Source organism: Ictidomys tridecemlineatus, chromosome 11 (assembly GCF_052094955.1).
Source record: "Ictidomys tridecemlineatus isolate mIctTri1 chromosome 11, mIctTri1.hap1, whole genome shotgun sequence".
In the NCBI taxonomy this organism is placed as follows: domain Eukaryota; kingdom Metazoa; phylum Chordata; class Mammalia; order Rodentia; family Sciuridae; genus Ictidomys; species Ictidomys tridecemlineatus.
In genome coordinates this window covers 126,908,326-126,920,755 of record NC_135487.1, presented here as the reverse complement: position 1 = coordinate 126,920,755, position 12,430 = coordinate 126,908,326, and the positions used below count along the sequence as shown (strand labels likewise).

At 37.5% G+C, this 12,430-nt stretch overlaps 1 protein-coding gene across 10 annotated transcripts in view; it reads right to left on the bottom strand.

Annotated features, from left to right (window-relative positions):
* Gon4l (gon-4 like) overlaps positions 1–12,430 on the bottom strand; it is a 76,843-nt gene that overhangs the window by 12,198 nt on the left and 52,215 nt on the right. For all 10 annotated transcript variants that reach the window (XM_078027419.1, XM_040287682.2, XM_013361164.4 and 7 more), the window contains 5 exons: positions 12,045–12,131; positions 10,784–10,955; positions 8,006–8,150; positions 4,442–4,592; positions 170–286 (listed from right to left, as the gene is read on the bottom strand). In XM_078027419.1, the coding sequence (XP_077883545.1) occupies positions 170–286; positions 4,442–4,592; positions 8,006–8,150; positions 10,784–10,955; positions 12,045–12,131 (672 nt within the window). The remainder of the gene's footprint in view (positions 1–169; positions 287–4,441; positions 4,593–8,005; positions 8,151–10,783; positions 10,956–12,044; positions 12,132–12,430) is intronic.

The window sequence follows — 12,430 nt, the reverse complement described above, 5'->3', positions numbered from 1 at the left end:
GAGTTTCCTTTAGAAAATCTGTTATTTGAAAAAAGCTATAAAATCAGCTGGAGGAAGGGAGGAAAGGAAGGAAGGGTGAATGAGGAAGGTTTCTTAAGTCCTAGTTTTATGACTCAAGTATTAGAACCTTAAAGTAGCCCTCTACAGACTTTGAGAAAGAGAACTGTACCTTTAGCCAGAATGGGAGCCGGTGTTCTTCCCTCTCTACAGGTGGCTTCCACTGATGGGGCTGGATCTCCTCACAGCACTTTACTAGTACTGGCAGCTGTTTGGTCTTCTTATAAAACTGAGTATAAATAAAGCATGAGTTATATTCCTTCCAGAAACATCACCCTCTGTCAGGCTGGGGCATGGGGTGGGTATTGGGTACACACGCACACACACACCAGTAGCATATGCTGAATGTTTCTGCATTTCAAATTAAACTCATCTATAACTAATAATGATTATATAATTACTTGATCTTCCCCACCTGACAATCTCCATTCCAGATACCAGGAAGGGGGAAAAAAGTTAAGGTCAAGGAAACACATGGTCAGAATATCTTACATGAGATTTGCTCCTGCTTAGCAGCTGCAATAACAGAATCTTAACTGTCATCTTGGACACATGAAAGCTTCCTTTTAGGTAAATGATTGTGTGAAGGGCATTAGAAGGGAAGGGAAAGAAGAAAAAAGACTGTGGCAGTCCTGTTTTAAGAGTAAATGGAAAGGAAAACTGAATTTAAACCTCTGACAAGAAGCACCATGAATTCCACATATAATGAGTGCTTTCTATGTGCCAAGCCCTGTGCCACAACCTGAGCATACAAAAAGAGAAGCAATTCATACTCAAGGAGCTCACTTGCAGGCTAGTGGTGACAGTCAGGCAAGTAGACCGAAAAAAAAAACATTCTAGCAGGGTGAGGTAATCCCAGTGGCTTGCGTGACTGAGGCAGGAGGATTGTGAGTTCAAAGCCAGCCTCAGCAATTTAGGAGTCCCTAAGTAACTCAGTGAGATCTTGTCTCTAAATAAATATAAAAATGGGGCTGGGGTTGCTGGGGTTGTGACTCAGTGGTAGAGTGCTTGCCTAGCATGTGTGAGGCACTGGGTTTGACTGTCAGCACTGCATATAAATAAATAAAATAAAGGTCCATCAACAACTAATAAAAATATTTTTAAAAAATAGGGCTGGGGATGTTGCTCAGTGGTTAAACAACCTTGGGTTCAATCTCTGGTACCAAAAGTTAAAAAAAAAAAAATCTAAATAATAAAGAAAATACAAAGATGCTCATAAAAAAATTACACAATTCAAAATTGAACAAAAAAAGTTTTTTCTGCAACAGGTATAACTAAAAATGGATCTTTTAATTATTATTATTATTATTATTATTATTTAATTGTACACAATACCTTTATTTTGTTTGTTTATTTTTACGTGGTGCTGAGGATCAAACCCAGGGCCTTGCGCATGCTAGGCAAGTGCTCTACCACTGAGACACAACCCCAGCCCTAAAAATGAATCTTAATGGAATAGAATTTGCTACATGAAACATGAAAAGAAAAAAGTTTACAAAATGGGCAAAACCATGAATGTGTTTAAAGAATCAAAAGAAATTGGTCTGGCTAGAAATAAAGCAATGTGGAGGAGAAATTTCAGGAGACAATGCCACAGGGAGGGCGGTAGGATAGTAGGCCTGTGTGCCAGGCCAAGCAAGCTGATCATTACCCTGGAAGTAGAGCTGTCTATGGCATCCACAGGAAGGACAGAATCAATGGAGAAGAATTAGAAACACCAATAAGAAAACTACTTCATTAATCTAGATATAATAAAGCCCTAAATAAGGCAGTATGCAACAAATCAGAAAACAGAGTAAGATCACTGAGGATTGTGACAGACAACCTGTGAGTGATCAAGCAGAAAGCATCGAGGATAAGGCCCAGGTTTATGGACTGTAATGCCGCAAACAAGGACCAAAAAAAAAAAAGAAAAGGGATACAACTTAACACCAAAAAAACCCAAATAACCCAGTCAACAAAAGGGCAAAGGAACTGAACAGACACTTCACAGAAGAATAAATATGAATGATCAACAAATATATGGAAAAAATGTTCAACATCACTAGCAATTAGAGAAATGCAAATTTAAACTACACCGAGATTTCATCTCACTTCAGTCAGAATGGCTATTATCTATAATACAAGTAACAATAAATATTGGCAAGGATGTGGGGGAATAGGTATACTTATACATTGCTAGTGGGATTGCAAACTGGTGCAACCACCCTGGAAAACAGTATGAAGATTCCTCAGAAAACTTGGAATGGAACCACCATCTGACCCAGTTATCCCACTTCTCGGCATAAACCCAAAGAACTTAAAATCAGCACACTACTGTGATCAGCGACATCAATGTTCACAGTAGCTCAATTCAAAATAGCTAAGCTATGGAACCAACCTAGGTGCCCTTTAATAGAAGAATGGATAAAGAAAATGTGGTACATATACACAATGGACTATTAGCAATAAAGAAGATAGCCTCCAGTTCTATCCATTTATGAGCAAATGCCATTTGCTCATAAATGGATAGAACTGGAGGCTATCAAGCTAAGTGAAGTAGGCCAATCCCAAAAAACCAAAGGCCAAATGTTCTCTCTGATAGGCGGATGCTGACTCACAAATGTGGGGGCGGGGGGCAGGGGAGGTTCACCGGATTAGACTGTGGGAATGGGGGACAGGAATGGGAAAGACAATAGATGGATTCAGACATAAATCTCCTATGATCATACATGAATTCACGACCAGTGTAGCTCCAAACCATGCATAACCACAAGAATAGGAAGTTATACTCCATGGATGTATAATATTTCAAAATATATTCTACCTTCATGTATAACTAAAAATAACCCAAAAACAAAGAATTAAACTGGGAGTGGAGGGAAGAATAGAAGTTCATTGGATTAGACAAGGGGAATGAAGGGAAGGGAGAGGAGATGGGCATAGGAAAGATAGTACAATGAATCAGACATAACTTTCCTATGTTCATATATGAATACATGACCAGTGTAACTCTACATCATGTACAACCACAAGAATAGGAAGTTATACTCTATGCATGTATAATATGTCAAAATATACTCTAAACTCTACTAAAAAGAACAGATAAATTTTTTTTAAAAAGAGAGAAATCATAGAAGTTGAGAAAAAATTTTGATTACTATTAAATAGTCGATTGTCCTAAACATTGTTTATGTATTTGAAGCAATATAATGATACACACCATAGAAGAGTTTTTTTTTTTTTTTTTTTTTTTTTAATTTTTATTTCTTAGTTTTTGGCGGACACAACATCTTTGTTTGTATGTGGTGCTGAGGATCGAACCCGGGCTGCACGCATGCCAGGCAAGCGCGCTACCGCTTGAGCCACATCCCCAGCCCTAGAAGAGTTTTTGACCTTCAATATAACTGTGTCCTGGATTGGCCTAAAGCAGACTATTTCTCTGATCTGAAAATTTATTTTAATTTTTTTTTTTTTTTTTGTAGTTGTAAATGGACAGAACACCTTTATTTTGTTTCTTTATTTTTAGGTGGTACTAAGGATTGAACCCAGTGCTTCACATATGTTAGGCAAGCACTGGGCCACAGAACTACAGCTCCACCAACCCTGATCTAGAAATTTTGATTGGAAATAAAAATGTCTCAGAGACTTAAAAAAAAAAAAAAGTGAGAATTATTAGCTTGCTACCTAGATTATATGTGGAGATAAACACCGTTCCTCCCCCCAAAAATGCTGGTTAGCAGAAAAAAAATCTTTTTTTTTCTCCATAACAAGCTTCATAGAACACTCTTAAATCATTTAAATATTTGACCTTTGATATACACAGAAGTTTGGTATAAATATCTAAATAAAAATGCAGAGTAAGGGGAAGAATATAAGTGGAATATTTTTCTACATTTATAAGGTTAAAGTAAAAGAAACAGAGACTAGGCTGGGAATGTGGCTCAAGTGGTAGCGCGCTCTCCTGGCATGCGTGCAGCCTAGGTTCGATCCTCAGCACCACATATAAAGAAAGATGTTGTGTCCGCCGAAAACTAAAAAATAAATATTAAAATTCTCTCTCTCTCCGAAAACTAAAAAATAAATATAAAAATTCTCTCTCTCTCTCTTAAAAAAAAAAAAAGAAAGAAAGAAAGAAACAGAGACTGGCCAGAAGGAGTCAAGGATTTGTGAAATCTTTTAAGACTTGAATATCTTCATACTTAAGGGAAATATCCATAAGAATATTGAAGGTATTCCACAGGAAAATAATGGATTAATGCCCCCAAAAGGGCAAAAAGGGAATTAATCTAGTGTATACATGGGAAGAATTAGTCCTACATATAAGAAGGTCCTTCTTTTAAAAAGAGAGAAGGATAGACACACACAGGTGAGGTAGTGGATGGAGCTTTCTGGAAGCACTCACTTTAATGATGTTGTCGGGAGCTTTGTTCAAGTTGAGGTTCTTGATTCTCACTGTCAGCTGGTGGGCAGTCTTGCAGGTTATTAGGTACTTGCTGATTAGAGGCTTTGGAGACTCAGTCCCTTCAAAATGCTTCAATCCTAAAGCTAACAAACTGAGAAAGGTACAATGAGGCTAAATCTCACCTTGCAGTCCTTTCTTCTAAAAACCCTCCCCAGACGACTCCATACATTTTACAATCCACTTTTTTACGTTTTCTTCCTTCTGCTTTCCAGTACTAGGGATTGAACACAAGGATGCATTACAAGTACACCATTGAACTACATTCCTAGCCCTTTTTATTTTTTGAGACAAGGTTTCAATAAGGTGCTGAGGCTGGCTTTAACCTCCTTGCTTTAACCTCTCAAGTCACCGGAAGTATAGCCATGTGCCATTGTATCCAATTTACAGTCCTCTTCTTTACATCTAATTCTTATATATGTTGATGGCTACTCTATATAAAAGTTCAGCTATTTAGAAAGCTCTAAGAACTATGAGTAAGCTGGGAACAGTGGCACATGCCTCTAACCCAAGGAACTCAGGAGAAACAAATTCAAGGCCAGTCTCAGCAACTTAGTGAGACCTTGTCTCAAAATAAAAAATAAATAGGGCTGGGAAAGTAGCTCAGTGGTAAAGATCCCTTGGTTTCAATCCCTAGTATCTCTTCCTCCCGAAAAAAAATAATAATTAAAAACTGAGAGTAAGACCAAACAAAAGGGCTGGGGATGAAACTCAATGGTTGAGCTGAGCTCGGGGGCACACACCTGTGATCCCAGCAGCTCAGAAGGCTGATGTAGGAAGATTGAGAGTTCAAAGCCAGCCTCAGCAATGAGGTGCTAAGCAACTCAGTGAGACCTTGTCTATAAATAAAAATACAAAATAGAGCTATGGATGTAGCTCAGTGGCCAAATGCCCCTGAGTTCAACCCCTGGTACCCCCCCCCAAAAAAAAACCAATAAACTCAACGGTAGAATGCCTGCATGGTATGTGTTAAGTGCTGGGATCAATTTCTAGCAACACAAAAAAAGAGCAGGATGGGAGTAGGGGTGGAGAGCTTTTGCAAAAGAATCAAACAGGAGTTTTCACAAGTAAGTATGAAAAGGAGAAATAATGCATAAAGCATTAATAAGCCAGGCACAGTGGTGTGGGCCTACTGTCCCAGCTACTCAGAAGGTTGAGAAAGGAGGATCACATGAGCCCAGCAGTTTAGGTCCAGCCTGGGCAACTTTTTTAGGAAGTTACCAGGGATTGCACTCAGGGGCACTTGACCACTGAGCCACATCTGCACCTCTATTCTGTATTTTATTTAGAGACTGAGTCTCACTGAATTGCTTATCACCTGACCTTTGCTAAGACGACTTTGAACTCATGATCTTCCTGCCTCAGCCTCCAAGCCACTGGGATTACAGGCATGTGCCACCACTCCCAGCTCTGGGAAACATTTTTAAAACAGAAAAAAATCATTAATAAATATAAGATCATGATGAGTTTTACACTTTTTAAAAAAAAATTCAGTAGTAAGACCAAGCCTAAGGCTTCACACATGCTAGGCAAGCACTCTACCACTGACTTAGATGAGCTTTATATTAACCATACAAAGAAAATTCAAAGAGAATACAAAGGAAAGAGAATTATTCTAACAAAACAAACATAAAATTAATAATGGGTGCAACTGACAATTAAATCAACAACAACATGATCCCTAACATCACTTACAAGATTATAATTACGTGGGGGTGACAGTTTGGTTTATATATCAAGAACCATGATAACAGACTTTATTTAATAATTCCACTATTGAAAATTTACCGACAGGAAAGAACTTAAAAAAATTTAATGGCAGATATAGTGGTATATGCCTGTAATCCCAGTGACTTGAGAGGCTGAGGCAGGAGGATTGCAAGTGTGTGGCCATTCTGGGGAATCTGGCAAGACCCTGTCTTAAAATAAACAACTATATAGCATTGTGTAGCTCAGTGTATAGCAACCCTTGGTTCAATCTCCACTGAGGGAAAGAGAGAAAAGTTTTTTTTTTCCTTTAGTTGAAGATGGACACATTACCTTTATTATTTTATTATTCTTTTTAATTTTTTAATATCTTTATTTATTTTTATATGGCGCTGAGGAACCCAGTGCCCCACATGTGCAAGGCAAGTGCTCTGCCACTGAGTCTCAATCTCAGCCCAATTATTTCATTATTTTTATGTGGTGTGGAGGATCAAATCCAGGGCCTTCCATGTGCTAGGCAAGCGTTCTCCTATTGAGCCACAACCCCAGTCTGAGAGAAAAGATTTTAAAAATATATTTTTTAAAATTTGTATATGACAGCAGAATGCATTACAATTCTTATTATATAGAGAGAGCACAATTTTTCATATCTCTGGTTGTACACATAGTATATTCATACTAGTTCGTGTCTTTATACATGTACTTTGTATAGTAATGATCATCATAGTGTATCATAATTAAGATTTTTTTTTTAAATATTTTTTTAGTTGTAGATGGACACAAGACCTTCATTTATACGTGTTGCTGAGGATGGAACCCAGTGCCCTCCACATACAAGGAGAACACTCTACCACTGAGCTACAACCCCAGCCCCGAGAGAAAAGACTTTTAAAAGCTGTATGCATAAAGATCCTAGAGTAAGCCTCACGTACAATAAAAAAGGTGGAGGGAAAGCTGGGTTGTGGCTCAGGGAAGACAGCTTGCCTAGTATGTGTGAGGCACTGGATTCCATCCGAAGCACCACATAAAAATAAATAAAATAAAGGTCCCTAAACAACTAAAAAATATTTTTAAAAAAGAGGGAAAACGTGGTCAATGAAAGGATTATAATGGGGCAATTAAATATTGTTTTAAAAGAATACCATACAGACACTCAAAAAAGACAATGTTTCATAGAACAGGAAAACAATATCAAGTCTTTTTTTTTTTTTTTTTTTAAAGCAAAGCACAAAACTACTTAAATGGACAGTAGTTATACAAGAAATACAAACCATTGTTTGGGGTGGTATGAGAATAAAAACTTTCTCATCAAAGCTTTTCCTTGCATAGTATTTTTTTATTTATATAACAGTGGAACATATTACAATTCTTATTACATATATACAGCACAATTTTTCATATCTCTGGTTATATACAGAGTATATTCACACCAATTTGTGTCAAATGAAAAGTCTGATTTTTTTTTTTTTCTTTTGGTGCTGGGGATGGAACCCAGGGCTTTGTGCATGCAGGGCAAGCACTCTACCATCTGAGCTACATCCCCAGCTTCCTTGCATAGTATTTCAAGGATGGTCTTATGGTAAGTAAAAGATAAAACAATGATTCTTAAACATTTCAAATCAGCAGTATTTAGCACTGCTTGAACAAGTACACACTACAGAACTCAATCCACTACACTGCTTTTCTTTTTGTTTTTGTGACCCTGACTTATTATACAAGTTTTATTTCCCCTAACCACCTGAAGAGGAACTGCCTTCTTAAAATAGTTGGCTCTTCTGAAGTCCCACAGTAAACACTTACTTGTCCTCAGCCTTGGTGAAGATGATCTTATCCTGAGGATTCTTTGCCTTCAAGGAACATACTGGAAGTAGCTCTGGATACATGAAAACCTTACTTGTGGCCAGGACCCAGGCCACTTGCTTGGGCAGACAGGGCAATTCACATGCTATAAGAAAAAAACACCTGTGATAAATAGAATTCTAGGACTAAAGAGAACTTCAAAAAAGCTTATGAATGCATGTTTGTATTTAGGTAGAGCTGCCCTTATCTGACTTGGTCCCCTCCCACCCTCCTTCCCTCACCAAAATGTGTCCAGTTTTTCTCGACCTAATATACACCTAAGGGAAGTCCCAAAGTCAATAAAAAGTTGATTCTTTCTTTCCTATGTGGGATACTTAACACACTAAGTAACATAAACACAAAGCATCTAGTAATACCTGGCACATAGTGGATACTCAAAAAAATTTTACCTCCTTCCCCCTTTAAATCCTTGAAAGATAAGAGACCTTCAACAATGCTTTCTTTCTTCCAGGATAAGATTCCAACTTCTTTTATCTCCCTCACAAATCTGGTATTCCAAATTTTATTTTTATTTGATTCTTACTTAACTTTCATTAAGTTCTCCCAGATTCCTCCTGAAGTTGGGAACAAAAAAACCATAAAAGGAATGAGACAATTCCGTCTCATTCGTTTCTGTCTTCCTATCTTAGCCTCTTAATTTTAGGTACCTCTGACTTTCCAGAGACAGAAACTATTATATTTGCACTTAGACCGTAAAACAGGCAGTCAGGGCAATGAGCCCCATAAAGCCTTTTCTAAATGTAAAAGTCACTCCCTAAAATTAACCTGTATAAATATTCCAAACATTCCAGCTGACTGCTTTATTCTGGAGTGGTGGGAAAATTAGAATGGGCCAGATCTGAATGAAGGGTATAGACTCAAGGGCTAGGAGAACACAACTAATCAGGAGGTCATGGGCCAAATCAACAGCCTTAATTAGCACTCTTCTAACTTCTTCTAACTCTTCTAACTGTTTATAACTTTTATTTTTATCAAATAAAAATACCTATTTAGCACTAGACAGTAATCAATGACCCTACCTGCTAGCTATATTAACCCCTAGACTAGCACACCTGGATGGAAACCTGCTATCAGGTCCCCTCTCGCCTGGCAAGACCTCTGTTTCTCTTCTTGCTGGAATAAATCCTACTCTTTCACTCCCACCCTCAACTGTCCATGGGTTTCACTCTTTGAATTCATGAGACAAAAACCTAAAAGTCATTGGCAGGTGGCCTGGGTTTGCTGTGATGCTAGAGAACTGGAACACAGGTCCAACTCGCCAACACCCAAGAATCTGTCCTGTGGGCTGAGACCAGTCACTATGGTGAGGGTATCACTTGTAGCAAACAGCTACAGCTACAGCCAAGGGGTAGTCTCACCATCAACTACAGAAGGAGAGGTTGATTATCTCTTTTCAATACTTCTTCCAAAACTGTTATTTTAAAATCACCAATAAAAACACAGAACACTAGGTGTAAAAATTATTACTATGTCTGGTATTTGGTCAAGTTTTCATTACCAAAATACATCTATGAAAGCAGGTTGGCATCAGTGCCATATTTAAATTTAACTATATTCAGTTACTATAAAACTCATGGATATATTTATTTTATTTTCATTTTTTTTGAGACAGTGCCTCACTAAATTCCTTAACCAGGCCTTGAACTTGGAGTTCTCCTGCTTCAGCCTTCCAAGTCACTGGGATTACAGGTATGTGCCACAACACCCAGCAAGATGGGGATTTAAAATCAAATCCATACACAACCCCAAATCCACAACAACACACAAATAATTTGCTAAATCAGAAAACAAATAAGAAGCAAATATTTGGTATTAGGAAACAAAGAAAATATTTTCTTAAAAAATTTTAAACCGGGGCTTGGGATGTGGCTTAAGCGGTAGCGCGCTCGCCTGGCATGCATGTGGCCCAGGTTTGATCCTCAGCACCACATACAAAGATGTTGTGTCCGCCGAAAACTAAAAAATAAATATTAAAAAAAAAAAAATTTAAACCTACACAAGATAGAAACTAAACCTGAAAATTTCTTCAAAATATTGAACATGGCAAATGTACAACATCTCTAACTTGGGATCTAACTGCCCTATCAGCATTTCATTCAAAATGAGGATATTACCTTCTCTCTATAATCATTATGGGAAATAAAATAATATGGTCTTATGAGGAAGAAAATAAAAATCTTTTTTTTTTCTTTTTTTTTTTAAAGAGAGAGTGAGAGAGGAGAGAGAGTCAGAGAGAGAGAGAATTTTTAATATTTATTTTTTAGTTCTTGGCAGACACAACATCTTTGTTGGTATGTGGTGCTGAGGATCGAACCCGGGCCGCACGCATTCCAGGCGAGCGCGCTACCGCTTGAGCTACATCCCCAGCCCCGAAAATAAAAATCTTAACATGGACAAATTTCACCACTTGACTTACATCTTTACCAGACCCTAATTTTCTAGACAGGATAACTAATACCTACATATCATTCAAGTCCACTTATTAGCAGAGTCCCACATCTCTACTCGTATTCTGTCCACTGACTCCATGCCTTATCAAAGCACAAATCTTATGTAACTCTACAATACAGATAGACTGCAAAGGAAGGATAAAAGAGAAAAGAAAGAAATTATATGTATTCTGTGTCCTCCTTCTTAGGAAATTATCCCTAGGAAATTATTTAAGGCTCCCATTTTTGTTGCAAATAAAAACTTGAAGTTCACATATTTGTCCCCTACCAGTCTTCTTGACAGTTTTACGAGGGCTCCAGTCAATGCTGACATGTGTGTTGAAGTCTTCAATGAGCTGCATAGCTCCCATTAAGTTACAGGGTTGAAACAAGGTCTGAAACTTGGGGTTGAACTGATGATGAAGGGCAATGGAGCTTTGAGCAAAGGTTCCCAGCTCTTTCTGGGAAAACAGAACATAAAGAAGAACATAAGAAATTCCTGACAATTAATACCAGCAGCCCTTGGCCTTTGAATGATAAACTGTCCCTCCTACTTCAGAATAAAAACAGGTAGAAATTATAAACTCTTTCATAATTAATATTATTCCATGAAGAATTCTTTTTTTTCTTGGATTGAAACCAAGAGCATTTAACCACTGAGCCACATCTCCAGGCCATCTCACCCATTTTTTGTTTTTAATTTAGAGTCAGAGTCTTAGTTGATTAGGACCTTGCTAAATTGCTGAGGATAGCGTTGAACTCACAATCCTCCAGCCTAAGCCTCCCAAGCCACTGGGATGTCAGGCATGTCCCAAAAGACTTCTCTTCTGCTGAATTCTCAGATATTAAGGGATTGTGTAACAAATACTTGATTTGTTCATGTTTTATTCTCAGATTATATGTTCAGCGGACTTGTCAATGTATGGTCTAATTACCAAGGTAGAATTAAGACTCTTAAAATTAAAGGTCATTATTTTTATCTATTTTTTTAAATCTTTTGGTTTCTCTGAGTATCACCTAAAAAAAAAAAAAAAAAAAAATTCTCCTCATGATCTCTGAACACAGAGGTGAAATACACCCTGCTGGACCACCAAGGGACCTTGGAGCACTAGCAAATATACTACTCAAATCCCAAAGAGGTTTATCCAAGGAACATTATCTATCCAAAATTTCAGAAAATTTCCCCAAAGTATCACAAGCAAAATTAATTCTATACATAAAGCACTGATATTGAGCCTAACAAATGAACAATTATTTCAACATCTATAAATACATCAGTATCTAAATAAATAAGAAGTCAGGATAGATCCAAAGATAAGGAAATTGAATACACATTAAGAAAATTGAATACACATCTATCATTTCCCTGGAATCAATGGCTTATGTTCTGTAAGCAAATAGGAAGCTGCAGGACAGAGTAGGAATAGCAACCAAAGACATGCAGAAAAGAAGAACAAATGTAGATTATAATCAGTGAATAACATGAGAAATGACTTGCCAAGCTAATTTTACACTCAAGTCTTTAGAGTTAGAAATATCTGGAACCTTACAAGAAATATCCTGGTGGTACTGGCCTCCAAACTGAGGTTGGGGTTGGAGATAGCGAGAAGGTGGATTTGGGTCAAAAGCTGAACATGCTGGGGAGGGAAAAGAAAATAAAACATTGACATGTTATGATGTTACCATTTCAGGAACACAAGGAGACCTTACCAAGATGTTGCAAATTTATCACACATATTTTGCTTTCTGGAGAAAATATAAAGAACAATGCAGGATCTTGGCATGAATTTCTCAGACATATTCCCTTGAGCAAAATGATAGAACCAGAGAAAATTTAACCTCAAACCAGAGGGACTGAGATCAGAAAGAAGAAAAAACAATGTCTGATATTGAAGGCTATTAAGTTTCAGAATGGTTTAAAGATTCTTTGTAATCT